The sequence below is a fragment of the Lissotriton vulgaris genome, chromosome 7 (genome assembly GCF_964263255.1).
Source record: "Lissotriton vulgaris chromosome 7, aLisVul1.2, whole genome shotgun sequence".
NCBI classification, from domain to species: domain Eukaryota; kingdom Metazoa; phylum Chordata; class Amphibia; order Caudata; family Salamandridae; genus Lissotriton; species Lissotriton vulgaris.
In genome coordinates this window covers 481,779,543-481,799,355 of record NC_141695.1, presented here as the reverse complement: position 1 = coordinate 481,799,355, position 19,813 = coordinate 481,779,543, and the positions used below count along the sequence as shown (strand labels likewise).

Genomic DNA, 19,813 nt, shown 5'->3' with positions numbered 1-19,813 from the left:
TATAATGGCATGAAATAGATGTATAGATGTGCATTCTATATTTTAATATTTCAAAAAGGAGAATACCTAAATACCTAAAAGTAAATAAAAAACAGTAATCAAACAGCCTCTTTTTTATTTCTGTTTATTAAATATACAACTTGAGAGCATAACAGTAATCAAACAGGCTTAATTGGTTTAATGTTTTCATTTGGTGCTGAGCCATGGTCCAAAATGTGCTAGTGCTATGGGCAGCATAGCATGAAGGATGATGTCGGAAAATTAGTTTTAATGTTCGATGTACAGTAATGCTGCTATTGTTGCAATACATATCACTTTAGCCTACCATATGTTGAGTGTTTTTGAAACTAATAGGATAAAAGATAAATTAATATAGCCTACCATCTACAATTCTCAATGTAGTGCCAGTTAGGAAATGATATTTTTGCCAATGTAACTAGTTTGCCTATTAACTTTCATTCCTTGTTTGTTTTTTGATAGGTGGCTTGGGGTGCGTGTTGAGTTTTTGGGAAATTGCGTAGTTTTCTTTGCTGCCCTTTTTGCTGTGATTGGCAGACACAGTCTTAATGCAGGACTGGTGGGACTCTCAGTATCGTATGCATTACAGGTATGTGAAATCTATGGCCTAGCAACTAATGTATATGTACTCATTTTACTTAAAAGCTATCGGATAAAGATATAAGCAGTTCTTCATGTTACTGAAAATGAAAACAATGTGTTGTAGTGAGCATCATTTAATTTATGCGATGCACATCAGTAATTTTAGAATACAAATGCTAGCTTTCATTTGTTCATATAAAACATACTAGAACTCATTCAATAAAGCATATGTTACATCCATATTTATTTGTGTTTACAATATTTTATATTGTTTTAAAAGTGGAGAATCTTACATACCTGTGTTCATTACTTTCAACTGTTCAAAAGGTGGGCAAAAAGTTAGTGAATAGTGTTAGTGTCCAGTTGAAGGTCAAAGAAGAAAAATGAGGTTCTCCAATTGTGATTAACCCCAAATTTGCACTTCTAGTCACTGCATCTGGATATGATTCAGAAGTGTACTGTTGTAGATTGTTTGTTAAGTTGCATGATAATATAAGTAAAATGTAGTGTGATAGGCATACATACCTACATACTCAGGCAAAGTCCTTCTTTTGGTTGCGCTTGTTAAAGAATCCTTTTATTTCCAGATCTTTAAATGTGGATGTTGATTGACCTTAGTTATGTATCGAAATTTATTATGACATTGACTCAAAACCCACAATGTCTTACACTTTAGCCACCATTTACAAAGGGGTATATTAAACTATTGAGGTCTTGGTAATGATGTCATAGTGAAGAAAACATCAGAGGCAAGGACACTCATTACTCATGAAAAGAGAACGTTTTTAGGAGATTTGAGTGAAGTAGTGTGGCTCACTGGTTAGAGGCGGCAGACCCGAGAGCAGAGGACGGCCCGGGACCAGGGTTCGATTCCCTGCGTGGCAGGTTTCTGGACCAGGGTCAGCGGACTTGATAATTCTCTCGCCTCGGTGCCCACTCTGATCAGCGATCACACTCGGCAACTCTGGGCATTAGCTTGCCTCATCTTCACTAACGGCCCCACCAGACCGCCGGGGATTCCTGGTCTCACCCTGGAGATACCCATTAAGGGACCATCTCTCAGGGAAGCCAGGAAGGGTTTTGCAGCGGTCGAAGCGCCTTGGGACCCTACGGGTAAGTAGTGCGCTATATAAATGCCTATACATACATACATAACTTGATCTTGCCCAAAGTTTTATCAGAAGTGTGTTTAGCTAATCTTTCACAAGGTGTATATCATCTAAGAATACTACCCAGCAAACATTAGAGAGATAACAAAAGATGTAATTCATGAAGTGCTGCAAGGCATCTGGAGCATTACAAATGCTCAAGATCATCACAAAGTATTTTAAATTACCATACCGACTATTGAAACCCAATTACTAGAGGTGTGCAGAATGTTCTGCTTCACCCGCAGAATTGGCAAAATTTGACCACTCCGCGTTATCCTTTTCTTTAAAGTTCTGTACAAGTTCCACCAATTGGCATGTGGCGGACTATTTCTTCTACTGCAAGGCTCTAGAATATGTGAGCTGGCAAGTGCAAGTGAGATTTGGCATCCCTTAGCGCAATTTTCTAATGCGGGAGTTTGCTGGCATTCATGGTCAGAGGGCTGCCATCCAAGTAGTTTTGCTGCCACTGAGTAGATTTTCTACTTGAGCGGCACCAAATAGGAACACAAATGGCTGAGCGCTCTTCCACAAAACATGGTGGAGTTTGCGCAGATTTTTAGCGCTGCTTGCATTACTTGAGCTAAATTGCAGATGGAGCAGTATATTTTGTGCCTGTTGGCAGAATTCCATGGACTCTCGCTGAGTTTTCTGTAACTTTGTGGAATACCACGCAGTGAAACTCCGTGAGCTCCGACCAACAATACCAATTTCCAACTTGCTCCTCTAATAAATCCTCACACAGAGATCAAGTTTGATGAATAATTTTGGAAGTGATACACTTGAGGAGGACTCGGATCAAGAGGAGAGAAAAAGGCTTTTAGATGTTAAAAGTGTTCAGTTTTTTCTAAGCAATACCACATCTGTATTCACCGTTTGCGTTGGCTACAGAGACGATCCTCCAACTTGGAAGTAGGAGTAATACTTTCTTAATAGCTCCTCTTTCTTCACTATCAAAGAATATATTCTTCAGTTTTGAATAGGTTCTCCTATCATTATGTGAATCCTGCCCTCATTGTGCCATTGAGGAGTTAATATATCTGCTCCTTTCTTACTAAAGACATTCAAAAATTCTTCATAATATTATGACATCTTCTGTAATTGTTTCTTCTGTGTTATAGGTGATGGTTCCTTCGGAGTGAAACAGGACTTAAACTGGATTTTCACCAGAGGTTTAGTCCTATAGCAGTGTTCTACACAATATTTCATTTTCATTTTTCATTTATAAAGTTTTATATATCGCAAACTTGATCCCAAAGGATATCAGAGCGCTTTACAATTTGAGGCAAAGGTAACAAATCAGAACATTAGTCTAACATTGGGAATCTAATGGGCATTGAATCAACTAGTACAAACATAACAACTCAATATAACCTTAGTGCACGAGAGTCATTTGTTTTTCTTGCAAATAAAAATAAAACTGTTGGTCACGAATCCCATGGTTTCAGGGCAGCAAAAGAGGGGAGAGGAGTTGCCCTAACGGTTAGGGCGGCAGCCGCAGCTGTCCGGTCCACCCAATAAGTGTCTCCCACAGCTGCAGAGTCCACCCAATAAGTGTCTCCCACAGTTGCAGAGTCCACCCAGTACGTGTCTCCCACAGCTGCAGAGTCCAACCAAATCAATTTCAGATTGCCCGACTTACTTACTTCTCTAACCAACTTTTAGAGCTCCGCAGCCGTCAGCACGATGACTGCGTGCAAGTGCATTTTGATACTGCTAAGTATTTGCTGAATATTTGCGATAAGTGTAGCTTGAGACTGGACTTTCAGCCCCAAAAAGTTCAAAAAATCCTCAGTGACCCTCCGCACCATACTAAAATTCGGGTCTCTAGTCGTCCTAATTCTATTAGCTCTATTTTTAGGTTTTTTAATATGAATTGTCGTTCGCTTCCAAATCACAGAGCAGACATATTTGATCTTTTGACTAGTACACGACCAGATGCTATTTTCTTAAACGAAACCTGGATTCATGGGAGTTCTGGCCCTGATGTAGCGGCTGGCCTACCAGTTGATTATTTCATTCAAGGATGTGATCGCGAAGACAGAATGGGTGGTGGGCTTGCTATTATTTTTAATAACCGGTATACATGTAAATCTGTTAAATTAACCCTTAAGGGATGTGAGGCTATGTCTTTCCAACTAGCCTTGACCCCCCCATTTCACCCTCTCAGGAGTGTTAATTTACCATCCACCTGGGCCAGCTGCCCATTGGGCCGCTTCCCTGCCAGACCTAATCGCCCCTCATTTGTTAAGAGCAGCTACTTTTACTATAGTGGGGGACCTTAACCTTCATTTGAACGATCCTAAATGCTCTGTTAGCACTACTTTAATTACTGATCGAGTGGCCATTAATATTTTGCTTCATAATAACGGTCCCACTCATGTGGCAGGCCATTTATTAGATCCCATTTTTTCAACCTGTCTCAATGTATGTTGCTCCCCTGCTCTCCCTGTCCTTTGGTCAGACCACTTTTTAGTCGGTTTTAAGGTCACAACAGATCTAAATAACCTTTTTACTTCTGCTGTAGGTAATAAGTTCAAATCTATGAACTGGGGGACATGAAGGTTTTTAACACTCTTTTAACTAATACTATCCCTACCATTAACCAGGTCTCCATGACAGACCTGGAGTCGATTAATAGTTGGATCTCTAATTCAGTGGATACCTGACTCCCAGTTTCTACTCAGAAGGTAAAAAATCATCGCCCTCCTGCCCCTTGGTTTTCACAATGCCTTAAAACAGAAAAAAGTAAATGCAAAGTGCTGGAAAGGCGTTGGAGGAAGGATTATGCGTCTGAGTCTAAAATTGCTTATAAACAAGCAATTAGAAGTTATCAATTCCTCTGCAATACTGCCCGAGCAGGTTACCTGAGCTCTACTATCACCAATGCCCAATATTGCACAAAAATCCTTTAAATTGGTGAAAGAACTCTCCGGAGCTGGTACCCAAGCTCCCTCTCCTATTCTCACGGAATCCCAATGTGAGGATATTGCACTGTTTTTTTAAAGAAAAGTAGAGACAATTTACTCTGCTTTAAATTCTTCACACTTGAATATTCCACAGCCAGCTTCTGTTGCTCCCCTACATTCTAAGTCCGCCCCTTGGCCGAAGAGCATTGGCTCCCGCTTGATTCAATCACTCTTAGTCAGATTCTCGGCAGCCTGAATCTGGTTCTCCTTTAGACCTGCTCCCTGTCACTGTGTTACAATAAATCGAGCCACCTGCCATGAAATTGATCATGGGGCTACTGAATGCTACCCTGCAAGAAGCGGTGATTCTACCTGAGTGGAAACACGCTAGGATTCTTCCATTGTTGAAGAAAGCAAGCGCTGATCCAACACAGCCATCTAACTTTCGCCCCATCTCTCTGCTTCCTATTTTTTCAAAATGTTGGAAAACACGTGAACCAACAATTGCATCAGTTCGTTGAGTCCCATGAGCACTTACATCCCTCTAGGAAAGGTTTTTCGATGGAAACCACACTCCTAGGAGTGACTGAGAAGCTGCGTAGCCATTTAGATGCAGGTGACATTGTAGCACTCATACTATAAGATCTGAGTGCCGCCTTTGACACTGTTTCTCACACTGTACTATTGCAAGCGTTACGATCCATTGGTGTGGCTGGGCTCCCCCTTAGTTGGCTGGAGGACTTCTTGGAGAACCGCACTTATCAGGTCTTTTCCTCTGCTGCAACGTCCAAAATCCACATGTTCCCTTAAGGGGTACCACAGGGCTCTATTCTTAGCCCCGTATTATTCAATATATATGTGAAACCTCTGGCTGACATAGCCACCGAATCAGGGTTGGCAACTTTTTCGTATGCTGACGACACCCAAATAACCTTTTCTCTTTCTGCTAAAGGAGTGTCTAAGCCTTCATCCCTTCAAGCAGGGCTCTGTAAAATTGCATGGTTGATGCAAGCCAATTCATTAAAACTTAACGGGGATAAGACCAAGGTGCTGATACTGGGGAAGAACTATGGGGCCCCCAACACTGGCCATCTGAACTGGGCCCCGTTCCTCAGCCCGTCCAACAAGCACGCAACTTAGGTTTTGTGTTGGATGATCGACTTTCTATGAAACATCAAGCAGTTATGGTGGCTTGAATCTGCTTTGGCATCCTTAAATGGCTCAGGAAAATTGTGTGGATGTTGCCAGTCTCTACCCAAAGAACGGTTGTCTAGGCTCTTGTCATCTCTTGCTTGGACTATGGCAACATCCTTTTCCTGGTAGCCAATAAGGATGTCATACATAAGTTACAGGTTGTACAAAATGCTGCACCCCGCCTACTTTGCCATATTTCGAATTTTGACCCCATTGCTAACTCTTTACGAGAACTCCACTGGCTCAATGTTGAAAGCTGCATTACATTTAAGGCTTTAACCTATATGTTTAAAATCAAAACCGGCAAAGCCCCTGAATACTTAAATACTATTGTCCATTAATATGCCTCAGCTTGCTCTCTCCGTTCATCCACTCAGTCGCGATTTACGATGCCTAGGCATAGATTGTCTCGTATGGGCGGCAGATTGTTCTCCTGCATGGGCCCTACTTTATGGAATTCCCTTCCCTTATCGCCTATACAAGAGAGTAGTTTTATTAATTTTCGTAAGGCATTGAAGACTTGGCTTTTCAATCAATAAAGTTCCCCTATTTCTTTTGGTCCTTTCAGGCACCGCCGTGAAACCCTTGGGTAGCTGTGCGCCTTATAAATTTAAAATAATAATAATACCAAAATGTGTCCAGCAGCTGCAGTCCTCCCAGTTAGTGTCTCCCACAGCTGCTAAGTACCTTCTTTAGCTAGCAGATCCACCAAATAGGTATCCCCACACAACAGACCCTCTGTTACTGGACGCCTTTGATGTAATATGCCAGCAACGCGAGAGCCCGAGACTCTGCTCACAATCAACAGTTTGATTTGTTGCATCAGTCCCTTAAACAGCAGAGCTCTGCACCAACCTTCTCTACTAACTTCACTCCACAATCTCCCCCTAATGTGTTCATACTTAACCTTTGCAGCACAAGATCTGCTCCCCTCCCCGTGGCTCAACATGTTTCTTCCACAGTCCAGCATCTTCCCCTCAGAGCTGTTGCTGGATAAACCCCACACCTTCACCCCTATTGCTCATAATGAGCAATAGGGGTGTAGCAATAAAATGAGAAAAAATCTTTTGTATTTCTCAATTCATTTGAAGATCATGTTGTCTCAGCTAGCTTGTCCCTAAGACCATGTAGAATTCTGGTGCATCAATCACATCAACTATATTTGTTTCAGATTACCGATCTAGGTAGCCATTAACCGAGGCATAGTCTCTTTGCAGCTCTGGAAATGAAGGCAGTTCAACCGATTCCCTGATTTTTCTCATTAACCAGTGATAATATGTACCTTTGCCTTAAATGTGTTGTCCTTAAAACGCCATGAGGCATCAGCGTCCACTAGGGCAAAAGCAGTAAGGGGACTCACTGGTGTGGAGACCAAGCAATGAGCTAGATCAGGGTTCTCGAAAGTCTGTCCTGGGATGCCGGATCCATGCTAGATTTTTAGTATATCCCCATTTAGATAAATGTAGTTTTCTTAAAATTTGGCATGGATTCAGCCTTCCAGGACCAACTTTGGAGAACCCGGGACTAGATCACTAACAGACACCTCAGTGATCCTATTACACAGCCTCTGTCCATTATACAAGGATGAGCTAATCCATTTCCTGATACCTATGGGCATATCTTCGCAAAATGTCCCTTGTATTTCAGTTAAGGCAGATTCTTGCCTTTTTCTTCTGCAGTAATCGTCTGTTGAGAATCCATGATTGCATCATTTCCTGTTAACAGATTGGACGCTCATGGTATTCTGATGTTCAAGGAGACCCATTAATCAAAACATCCTTTCTCAGCTATGTGGAATATTTGTTGGGCCTAACACTGTAGCATGAGATCAATTAACACTCTGGAAACACCCCATCTGTGGCTTCATCGGTCCAGGCTGCTTCTGCAACCATCTGCCAACAGTAACAAATATAACCGACAAGTCCTTGTTTGCCCTGCTTTAACATGATCAGCCAAGTATGAGATGACTGTGCTGTGTAATCATAGACTGCGATTACAAATGAGCTGTCTTTGGTTAAAGTAGATAAATTAGACTGCACAAATCTTACCTTGGATGTATCATCAACAAAATATCAGGGTCAGGCTAAAAAATGGAACTGACCATTCACCAAAATCCAAAGAAATATAGTGGTGGATTCTTAATGTCCCAGTATTTGATCCCTTTAGTAATATATAAAATATAGGTTTTTGACATATGGAGTTGTAAATAAACATACTGTGCATACTCTTGTTATTTAGTATGGGGCTCAGATGTAAGCAAGTTGTTTTTCTTCGAAGACTTCTTCAAGTCACAAGGTATTGTGATTCCACCTATTGCTGGTTTCTGGTAATATGCATGGGCATAGCTTTCATTTTTAGATAGCTTTTTTTAATGTCAGGTTCAGACGTGTCTCAACGAGTTCCGATTTGACACCTCGTGGTATTGTTGCTGGGCCTGTTCAGATCCTCTAGACTCGTCAGTGTACGCAATCATTGCGTCTTTTCTTCATCTTGAAATGTCACACATCCCTCATTCAACTCCATGACTGTGTCCTTTCCACACCTGCTAGGGGCTTCACCAGCTATGTTAAGTCTTCGAAGATTGGAAATGTTCAATCAATTATGAAAAGAACTCCATTCAGACACTAGCCTAAATGTTGCACCAAGTATCTGTGGACAGATCTCCAATAAGTGTGTAACCCTTGTCTGTCCCTGGAGCACAAAAAGACCTCCTGTTCTTGTGTAACTGTCAGGCTTAAAGCATCATATCCACTTCCAGGGCACCCAGCAGAGTAATGACACTCCAGATTTCTTTGGCGTACAGAACATTGAAACTGAACTCGAAACAGGGAACTACACCCCATCGGGCCAGGTCTTCACCTTGGGAGAGTTCCAGATCGCAGAACAAAGTAGATGAGCTGCCGGCTCCTCATCACCATCCATCAATCAATCAACCAAACAGGATTCATAGAGCGTGGCTAATCAGGTATCCAGACACTGAGAACATAGCTGCTGAGTGGTTCCGCTGAACGGCTGGCGAGAGAAAAACCTTACCACCTCTTCCATATTCCCTGCACCATACAGAGACAAGCCCCGCTCTACAGGGGGTTGAGCTCCAAGCACAGAAGGCCACCAGCAGACCTCTGGTCTGTCACTGCTTGAACGCCATGGTTGGCACTAACATACTGCTTCGAGCCTTGTGCCTTACCACAGAAGCCATGCACTTCGACTTTGACCACTTTGTTGGCGCCAGCATCAAAAACACCCTTGAAGCAATCTTTGTACTTGAATCCAAAAACTACCTCAGTGCTGCCTGGCCAGCAATCACCGACCTGGGTCTAGGGCGCCATCTTCCTCCGCCTCCGGGGATCAAGAACAGCCCATCCTAGAGGACCTGGAGGATGAACTCAATGCACAACAGCAGCTAGTCCTTGCTCAGCTACCCCCAAAGCCAAAGACTCTGCACCACACAAGAGGAACCTGACCTTCAAGGAGGCCATCTACTTCCCACTGATGCCTGCTCTTAAAATACCTCAGCATACAAGCTCACCTCTTCCTTTGCCTTGGGTCCCTACACCTCACTTTTCTATTCCTCTGTCTTTACCTTCCTTTCCACCCCTCTCTCCCCCCCCCCCCTCCAAACTATCACTTACTGAGCCCTCAGCTCACTATCTGCAGGGTCATCTCATTCTGGGTTTATGGAGACAGTTCTTAGTCCCCTGTGACCCTTATGTTATGCTGTTAGACCCACACCCACAAGAAGACCAATGGGATGACAATGACGTTGACCCCCTTGGGTATACGGTCCCAATCTGTACCCCACAAAACCCTTCTCTCCCACTACCTTCTACCATGAGATCCTCTGAAGGGCAGCCATATATCACAAGATGGAGATGCACAAGCTCCCAAAGGATTATGAGTTTTTAATGCAGGAGCTCTCTTCACCCTGCATTGTATCCAGTACATCCCTAGGCTTGAGGGAATGCTTACTCCTGCTCTTGAAATCTAGTGGCTGTCCCTGAAAAGCAGTGACTTCCTTGTCCTCCCCTACCACATAACATCTGTCTGGGGATGGGGAAACAGGTTTTTGTCCCAGTTGATGGAAATCACGTCGGACCAGTGTGTTCTCAAAATCATAGACAAGGTTTATTGTCTGGAGCTCTTGCCTATACCACCACACATCCTTCCATTAAGCATAGCCTCTCCCCAGAACATCAGTGCTTACTTTAATAGGAGTTGCAGGCCTCTCTCTGCAATGGAGCAATGGTAGTTGCACTGTTACAATACACGGGCAAGTCAGTATACTCTCTATACTTCCTCATTCCCAAAAAGGATGGGTCTCTCAGGCCAATTCTTGACCTCAGGCCCCTCAACACTTATATCATGTGAGAGCACTTCCACATGGTGGCACTGCAAGATGTGGTTCCTCTGCTACAGCAAGGCGACCTCATGACAACTCTCAACCAGAATGATGAATACTTCCACATCCCGATCCACCCTGACACGTCGCAGATTTCTCACGTTCATGCTAAGTGGTCAGCATTAGCAAGGTTCTGCCCTTTGGCATAACCACAGGTACAAGGTGTTAAAAAAATATATATCCTGTTGTGGTAGTCACTCATCTCAGGAGGAATGGCGTCCACATCTTCCCTTACTTAGATGACTGGCAACCAGACAGCAGTATTAGGCTCACACACAAGTCACTATAAACCTCTTACATGGGCTAGGATTTACCATCAATACAAAAAAGTGCAACCTCCATCCCCTTCAAGTCCAGCCCTTCTTGGAGTGATACTCAACTGTGTCACAGCATACTCCAGCCCTACAAAGGTTTAAGCTTTCCAATCACTGCAATTCTATTTTCAACCGGATCATCAAGTAATGGTCAGGAACGCCACAACCACAGTCCATGGGAAACCCACTATGGATGAACTGGTGAGGGATATTTGCCTATGCTTTTCCGTCTCCCTCACTTCTATCATTCGTGATTCAGAGAGTTCGGCAAACATCCCACACTCTCATCCTGGTGGCTCCCACCTGGGCCTGGTAACCCTGGTTCACTATTCTCCTCAACCTCTCCGTAGTACCCCATGAGAAGCTACTCAATGGGCCATATCTGCTCATGTAAAGTCAGGGGGGCTCACTCAGTGTTAGAAATGTGGTCTCTAGTTGGCAGAGGTGTGCACCCTGTCAAAGTACAGAGCATCACTCTAGTCGGAGTAAGTCAGAAAAACACCTTAATTAAGCTGTGCTCACCCTCTGGTAGATTGGCACATAGCAGTCAGGCTTCACTTTAGAGGCAATGTGTTAAGTATTTAGGTAACACCTAATATAAAGTAACTCAATTAACACACTACAAAAAAACTCCACACCGGTTTAGAAAAATATTTGCTCAAGTAAAACAAGACCAAAACAACAAACATCCAAGCAGTAGAAGTCTATTGAGGAATTTTTAAAGAATAAATGCAAAAACAGTGCTTAAAATTCAACAGCGCTAAAGGTTACTTAGTTCGGGCTAGACAGGGTAAATCTGAGAAGTCAAGCAGCCTGCAATGGAGCATTGGTTGGATAAAGTTCTAAACAGGTCCCGCTGAAGTTTTGCCTTCTCAAGTTCAGCGAGATGATCCATTCATGGAGAAGGCGGGTGCCGGGAGTACGATGAGCGTCGCTGGTGGAGATTCACAGAGCACGAAGAGCCGCTGGCGTCTCTGGCAGACAGGCAAAGAGACAATCTTATGCCGGCTTGCGCTTATCCTTCATGCAAGCAATGTGGTTCCGGAGAGAACAGGCCAGTTTGCATGCGTGAAAAGCCTAAAAGCTTGATTTAAAGAGCTGAGGTGCAGGAAAACCCACGTCTGATGCCTTAGGACTGTAGGGGCACTTCAGGCAAGTGCAGGTCTCACAGATGTTATGTTATGTCATAAATATTTTGATAGCGCACGACTCACCCTGGGGCATCTTGGCGCTTGACCAGAAATATTCCTGAGACTAAAAAAAGACAAGAGAGATTAGAATAGGAAGGCTTTTAGCTGTTTCCTAAATGTGCTATAAACATCAATTGAGAAGTGGATCTGGTAGCTCATTCCAGGACCTTGGTGCCAGAAACAAGAAAGATTTTCCTCCCGAGCGACTCAGCCTTATACGCAGTACTTGTAAGAGACCCAGCGCCCGGACCTAAGGTTTCTGTTAGGTTCGTGTTTAGAGAGTCTCTTTTGGAAGTATTTAGGACCGCTTCCATTAAGTGCTGTGCATGTGAGACAACAGATCTTAAAGAACGATCTTTTTCTCACTGATAGCCAGTGGAGTTCTTGCAATAAGGGCGCCAATGCTGCGCCCACTGGGCGATTCACTACCATCCTAGCTGCAGTATTTTGAATCACCTGCAGTTTGCTTAGCTGGGTCTCTCCTACCCCTGCCAACAAGGCGTTGCCATAGTCCAGGCTGCTGATGGCCATAGCCTGGACCAAGGTTAGCATTATCTCAGTTTTGCCGGTATTCAGCTGGAGACAGTTCTGCATCTTCCAACTGGAGATCTCAAGCCTTCCTCTGGCAAACTGTGCTTTCTCTGCTATTATGTCAGTGCCAACCGAGAACATAATCTGAGTATCATCAGCATAGGAGATGATCTCGAAGCCTAATTGTTCCGCTATCCTTGCTTATGGTGCCATATAAATATTAAATAGGGTCGGGCTTAGGCAGGAGCCCTGAGGTACGCCTCTATCTAAGCTGATTGAATCTGACAGCTGTGGTCCAAACATGATTGTTTGTGTTCTACCGGACATAAAGTTCCGCAACCATTTCAAGGCTGTTCCCTGGATACCACAGGAGTCCAGTTTCTCTGCTAGCATTTCATGTGAGATGGTATCAAATGCTGCGGAGAGATCTAGTAATATCAATATTACTGATACCCCTTTGTCTATTTCTAGCCTGTGTGAGTCAGTAACTTCTAAAATAGCAGTCTCAATGCTAAAACCCTGTCCGAAACCCGATTGTGATGGATCTATAATTTTGTTTAGCTCCAGATATTGACTTGGTTGTTTATTGGTCATGCTTTCCAGCACCTTGCCCAGTAGAGGCAAAAGGGAAATCGGACGATAGTTGCTGAGTTCTCGTTGGTCTGCTGTTGGTTTCTTCAGGATAGGACGCACAAAAGCTTCCTTCCATATTCTTGGAATATTCCCAGATTTTGTAGAGGAGTTATACAGTTGGGGTATAGCTGGCGCAAAACTAGTGGCTATGAGAGCCATCGCCCCAGGTGGACAGAGATCAGTAGGTGAGCCCGATTTTGCTGAGGAAAGTGCTTTAGAGACTTCCTTAAGGGTAATTGGTTTGAAACAGTCCAAAGTACTTCCTGCCCTTTTTTCCAGATCCATGTGTCTGCTGGGGCTATCAAGAACTTGCGCAATTTTAGATGGAAAGTTAGCTTAGATCCTAATGATCTTTTCTTGAAAGTAACTTGCTAGCTGATTACAAAAATCTTGTGTTTCTATGGGGGATTGCCTGTAAGCGTGGGGAGACACAAATGCTTTTACTATGTTGAGGAGGGCTTTAGGGGCATTAGCGGCACCTTCAATATGGTTAATAATAAATTGGCATCTTGCCAATTTTAGGTTGAGAAGATAGATGGTTAGGGATTGTTTATACTGCGTTCTATCTTGTGTTGCCTTACTGACGCGCCAAACTCTCTCCAGTCTCTTGCATTTGTACATTTCCATCCTAAGCTCAATGGCAGAGCATAGCAGCACAAGAAGATAATGGAGAAAGTATTTTACATTCCCTAGACTTTTAGGAACAGGAGGCAAGTCAGCAAGCCCTTGGAGTCACTCTGGGTTCAAGTGGATGGCCCCAGTCCTTATCCTCATCAGGGCAAGATCAGCAGGTAGGAGGGCAACTCAGCAAAGCACAGAAGCAGTTCCTTGGAGTAGTCATTCACATCAAAGTGGCAATCCTTACAGTACTATGTTAGACATATGCCTGCCTGGCATATGGTGTGGAGTGAATATAAAGTGGCCAGGTCTCTGAATGTGACTTGGACTCTACCGTGCACAACCAAATGTGTGATACTCTCAATTCAATAAAATACAACAGTTCTTAAACCAACAGACTTAGGAGTTAAGGTTGTTTCTCACTGGTAGCATTTAGATTACAGGCCCTGGCTACATGGTATACCACTTTATAAGGGACTTCTAAGTAAACTAAATATGCCAATCAGATATATACAAGTCAACATGTTTTAGGGGGGAGGCACCTGCACTTAAGCACTGGTTAGCAGTTGTAAAGTGCTCAGAGTCCTAAGGCCAAATAAAAAAGACACCAAAAATGGGAGGCAAAAGGCAAAAAGTTGGCGAAAAGACCACCCTAAGGATGGCAGATCCAACACTCAGGCACCCAAACCCCAAGCAACTCAATCTTGTGATTTGGCTTCAGAGGTCCCAGAGTTTCACTACCTCAGTCTGCCCTTAGAATTTTTGACCATACTTGGGGAAGTGGGCAGGCCTATAATTAGAGCTTGCTAAGCCGCCAAATGGAAACAGTTTGTGCACTACTGTCTACCTAGACATACTGACAATTTCCAGGCAGCAGTTCAAGACATTATCTGTTATGTGCTTAATTTACAGAAGTCAGGCGTTGCTTGTAGTTCCATCAGACTTCATTTAGCTGTAGTTGCCGCTTATCCTTAAAACAAGGTACATTGTTCATTATTCAGAGTTCCTGTGAAGGGCTCTGCAGGGTCTTTACACCGTGTATACCCCTTGCTCCCTTATGGAACCTCAATATTGTTTTAACAAGACTTATGGGCCCTCCTTTCAAGGAAGTGCACTCTTGTCCTTTACAGTTTCTGTCATGGAAGGGTAGCATTCCTAGTAGCTAGTGCCTCCCTCAGGCGTGTGAGTGAGCTCCCGGATGTTACCCTCAAGGAACAATTCTCCAAGTCCATATCAAGTCCTACGGACTACACTATCCTTTAAAGTTCCTAATAAAAGTGTTTATAGAGTGCCTGGTTACTTCAGCCGAAGTGTCTTGATGCTAACATTTCATACTCTGGCAACAACTATGAAGCAAGCTCCAAAATGGCATTAAGCCAGTTCAAATAACCAGGTTTTAAGTCTCCTTCGAAATATCAATTTAGAGTTTTCTTGTTTGAATACCAGGGGCAAAGCATTCCACTGTTTTGAATCCAGCCAGCTAAAAGAGCAGCCTCCCATACAAGCTCTTTTCACAGGGGGGATAATAGCTTGAAAAGCCCCTGCAGACCTAAGTCCCCTACCAGGTAGGTCAGGTTTTATAAGAGTATGCAGATACTGAGGCACTTTTCCATTCAAAATTCTGTGGCAGTAGCACATGTAAAAGACACTCTCTTGCCCAATAGCAACCAATCTCATTTGGCAACAGCAGGACCCGTAGGTGAACTACTTAGAAGGTTAAGCAACTGACGCGCAGCAGCATTCTGCACCCTCTGCAGTCTCTGTAGTCTATATTGTGAGACCCCCAGAAACAGCACATTGCAGTAGTTCAGCCTTGATGTTATCAAAGCCTGAACTACTGACTTTCCAGTGGCTTCTGGTAGAAATGGCAGGATCTTTTTCAGAATTTTCAAAATCTCAAAACATTTCTCCTCTAGACATTGAACGAGAGACTTGCATCAAACCAAATTCTAAGGTTCATAACTTTCGCCTTGGGATCCTAGGTAGCCTCTAGTTTCTATCTTTATCCAACTATTGAACTCCCAGTATTCTTCCCATATTCAGACTTAGCAGCAGAAAGGGCTATTTGCGAATTAGATGTCAGCTGGCCCTCATGTACTACACTGACATGCCAAAACCCGTCTGTAAAACATAACAGATCTTTGTCTCATTTTCCAAACCACACAAGGGCCTTGCTCTCTCTAAAGCAAAAATAGCACTGTGAGTGGTCAAATGTATTTGGACCTGTTATGTCAAAGCCAAAAGACCTTTGACTATCCACCCCCAAACAACCCGCAAAATGGCTAACATTCCCATTGCTGACATCTGCATACCAGCAACCTGATCTCTTCTGCACACTTTCACCTAACATTACTGTGCGGATGTCATACCTCACCAGCAAGATAATGTGGGCCAGGATGTTTTCTGTATACTTTTTCAGTCTTCTGTAACATAATCTGACTAGCCACCGCTTTTGGGGGGGACTGCTTTACATTCTAAGGAGAGCATTTGTAAATACAGCTACACATGCCATAACAGATATTTTTACTTACCTTCTAAGCATCTGTTTGTGGCATGTAGTGCTCTATATTCGCATGCACACACCTGCCTCCCTGGAAACCTTTTGAAGGTTCGAGTATGTCTTCTTTCGTCGAATGATCATCTTCTTCTGTATCTCTATGCTCAATCTACATCCTAGCCCTCCTAGCGGGTGAAACAATTTAACAGTGGAGCCGAATCTCGTGCACATTACCAGCAATAGGTGGAGTCACAATACCTTATGACTTTTTCAAAGAAAAATAACTTACACATGTCCAACCCCAACACTAAATGGAGGAGTATGCACAGCAGGTAATACCACTTTTCTTATGTGTGTGTGTGTGTATATATATATATATATATATATATATATATATATATATATATATATATATATATATATATATATATATATATATATCACTCACTATTCCTCCAAACGGAGAAACAAACCGGGTCGCACTCCACAGGTCAATTTTGCAATTTTTTTTTTTTTCTTTACATTTCTCAACAAGGCAGCTGTTTCGATCTACGCGTTTCGGTATTTCAAATACCTTGCTCACGATCAACCGACCACTAGGCTCCCCCTACTTGATATAGTTAATCACATGCAACATCATTTTCTGTGTGGGGGTTACCAGCGCCTCAATGCTTTCTGGGAGATGTAGTTTTTATATTACTCATACAATACAAATCATATCATTTTGCTCATTCTAATGCTTTTTAACTGCATATTATTGCGCCCTGAGTTATTGTGAAATTAGTGGCCATTGCATTTCATACTAATAGTTTTTAGACATCATTAGTCAATAGTTACAACTCTGTAAAGACCCCCCAATGCGTTACCCATGTTTAGTCGTATATCATCCTAAAATTCACCACTAAGCGTAGTTCAGCTGCAGGGCGCCGCCGCACCCGATTTGAGCACTGCATCAATCGGCAAATGGAACCAGCAATGGAGATATATATATATATATATATATATATATATATATATATATATATATATATATATATATGTATATATATATAAAATCACATATTTAAACCATGAATTTGCCATTTATATATGATATTTCATCTTTGACACTTTTTATTCATTTTCTTTGTTCATATTGCTAAACCTAGGAAGACCAAAAAAAATGCCCCTTGGTTTTCAACAACTCTTAAGCTTGAACTAGGCGAAGTGAAAACACTGGAACGGAGGTGGCGTCGTAACTACGACACCGCCGCACGCAACATCTATATAGCAGCGAGACGGAAGTACCACGCAGGAATAAAATCAGCAAAAAAACACACTATCTACAGGCCATATCTACGGCAGGCCAGGAACAAAAAGCAATCTTTAAGATTGTTAAGGATTTCATGAATCCTTCAGCTCTATCGCAAGAGATTCCTCCATCGCAAGACCTCTGTAATGCGATATCTGATTATTTTGATAACAAAATCCTGGCCATCACAAAGACCTTCCCATCGGGAACTATTGCAACGATGGATGCTGAAGAGATAGTGAAGACGACTTCCTCCCCCTGCTTTGATGAGTTCGCCCCAGTACCCTTGGAGGAAACTGCCAAAGCCATCTTAGCCAGCAAATCGGGTTCCCCTTTTTATCCCTATCCCCCTCCGGTGTTGCATCTTCTAATAGAGATGGTTAATCCAATGATTAACAAGATCATCAATTCCTCTCTAGCAACGGCAAGTATCCCTAACGACTGGAAATTGGCAGCTATTAAGCCACTCCAAAAACAAGCATTAGAAATGCAATAGGTCTCGCGGCATTAGAGTTAGTGCTTTTAGAATTGTTAATGGTTTTTTTTGTAAATCTTTAGCATGAGGTTGAGGGTGAGTGAGGGTGAGTGAGGGTGAGGGTGAGTGAGGGTGAGTGAGGGTGAGGGTGAGTGAGGGTGAGTGAGGGTGGGTGAGTGTGAGTGTGAGTGAGGGTGAGTGGGGGTGAGTGTGGGTGAGTGTGGGTGAGTGTGGGTGAGGGTGAGGGATTGAGGGTGAGGGGTTGAGGGTGAGTGAGGGTGAGGGGTTGAGGGTGAGTGAGGGTGAGGGAGGGTGAGGGGTTGAGGGTGAGGGGTTGAGGGTGAGTGGGGGTGAGTGAGGGTGAGGGGTTGAGGGTGAGTGAGGGTGAAGGTGAGTGAGGGTGAAGGTGAGTGAGGGTGAGGGTGAGTGAGGGTGGGTGAGTGTGAGTGAGGGTGAGTGTGGGTGAGTGTGGGTGAGTGTGGGTGAGTGAGGGTGAGGGATTGAGGGTGAGGGGTTGAGGGTGGGTGAGGGGTTGAGGGTGAGTGAGGGTGAGGGGTTGAGGGTGAGGGGTTGAGGGTGAGTGGGGGTGAGTGAGGGTGAGGGGTTGAGGGTGAGTGAGGGTGAGGGGTTGAGGGTGAGTGAGGATGAGGGGTTGAGGGTGGGTGAGGGTGAGTGAGGGTGAGTGTGAGTGAGGGTGAGTGAGGGTGAGTGAGGGTGAGGGTGAGTGAAGGTGGGTGAGGGTGAGGGGTTGAGGGTGATTGAGGGTGAGGCGTTGAGGGTGAGTGAGGGTGAGGGGTTGAGGGTGAGTGAAGGTGAGGGTGAGGGTGAGTGAGGGTGAGGGGTTGAGGGTGAGTGAGGGTGAGTGAGGGTGAGGGGTTGAGGGTGAGTGAGGATGAGTGAGAGTGAGGGTGAGTGAGGGGTTGAGGGTGAGGGGTTGAGGGTGAGTGAGGGTGAGGGGTTGAGGGAGAGGTGTTGAGGGTGAGTGAGGGTGAGGTGTTGAGGGTTAGTGAGGGTGAGGGTGAGGGGTTGAGGGTGAGTGAGGGTGAGGGTAGGTGAGGGGTTGAGGGTGAGTGAGGGTGAGTGAGGGGTTGAGGGTGAGTGAGGGTGAGGGTGAGTGAGGGTGAGGGTGAGTGTGGGTGAGGGTGAGTGTGGGTGAGGGTGAGTGAGGGTGAGGGGTTGAGGGTGAGTGAGGGTGAGTGAGGGTGAGTGAGGGTGAGGGTGAGTGAGGGGTTGAGGGTGAGTGAGGGTGAGTGAGGGTGAGTGAGGGTGAGGGTGAGTGAGGGGTTGAGGGTGAGTGAGGGTGAGTGAGGGTGAGTGTGGGTGAGGGTGAGTGAGGGTGAGGGTGAGTGAGCTACATCTAATGACTTCAGAGGACTGCTTATAGACTGTTTAAATTACAACCACTGTCGATAGTAAGTACTATTGACCCTGATAACACCCTAATATATGTCCAAAGTCACAGTTTGGTAGGACAGGGCCAGACCAATGTATATGTTTCTATCCCAACAAACACATTTAAGCCACACGGCAGTCTTAGACCTCTATTCATACACACATTCTCCAACACACACGAAAATAGTTACACGCACACACAAACATCCTAACATACATGACTTTGGAATCAGTTAAAAGTACATACACTTGCACACCCACATTGAAGCCCATAGCATAGCAGGACACAGTATGTATAAAATAGATATTTGTGAAAACACTGGCAGATATACACTGTACATAATAAAATATTACAATCTTTAAGTACCGATTACCTTCGAAACGTGAAGTTATTTCTAAATGCACATGTATACGTGTAATAATGTGCAATTTGATACACTAAACAACCTCCCAATTTACATGAAACATGTTTGGTGCACCTGGTATTTTAACGCTTAATAAGCAGAACATTTAGCCAGCATCCAAAAAAAGAATTACCATCATGAAAATCAAAAACAGGATGACGTGAACTAATAACTTCCAACCATATATATATGCAGAAATGATTAACAAAAGTAAATAA

At 43.7% G+C, this 19,813-nt stretch overlaps 1 protein-coding gene across 1 annotated transcript in view; it reads left to right on the top strand.

Moving 5' to 3' along the window:
• The window catches only part of ABCC3 (ATP binding cassette subfamily C member 3), a 624,389-nt gene that overhangs the window by 552,307 nt on the left and 52,269 nt on the right, over positions 1–19,813 (top strand). Inside the window, exon 25 of the mRNA XM_086930544.1 lies at positions 481–607. Within this exon, the coding sequence (XP_086786670.1) occupies positions 481–607 (127 nt within the window). The remainder of the gene's footprint in view (positions 1–480; positions 608–19,813) is intronic.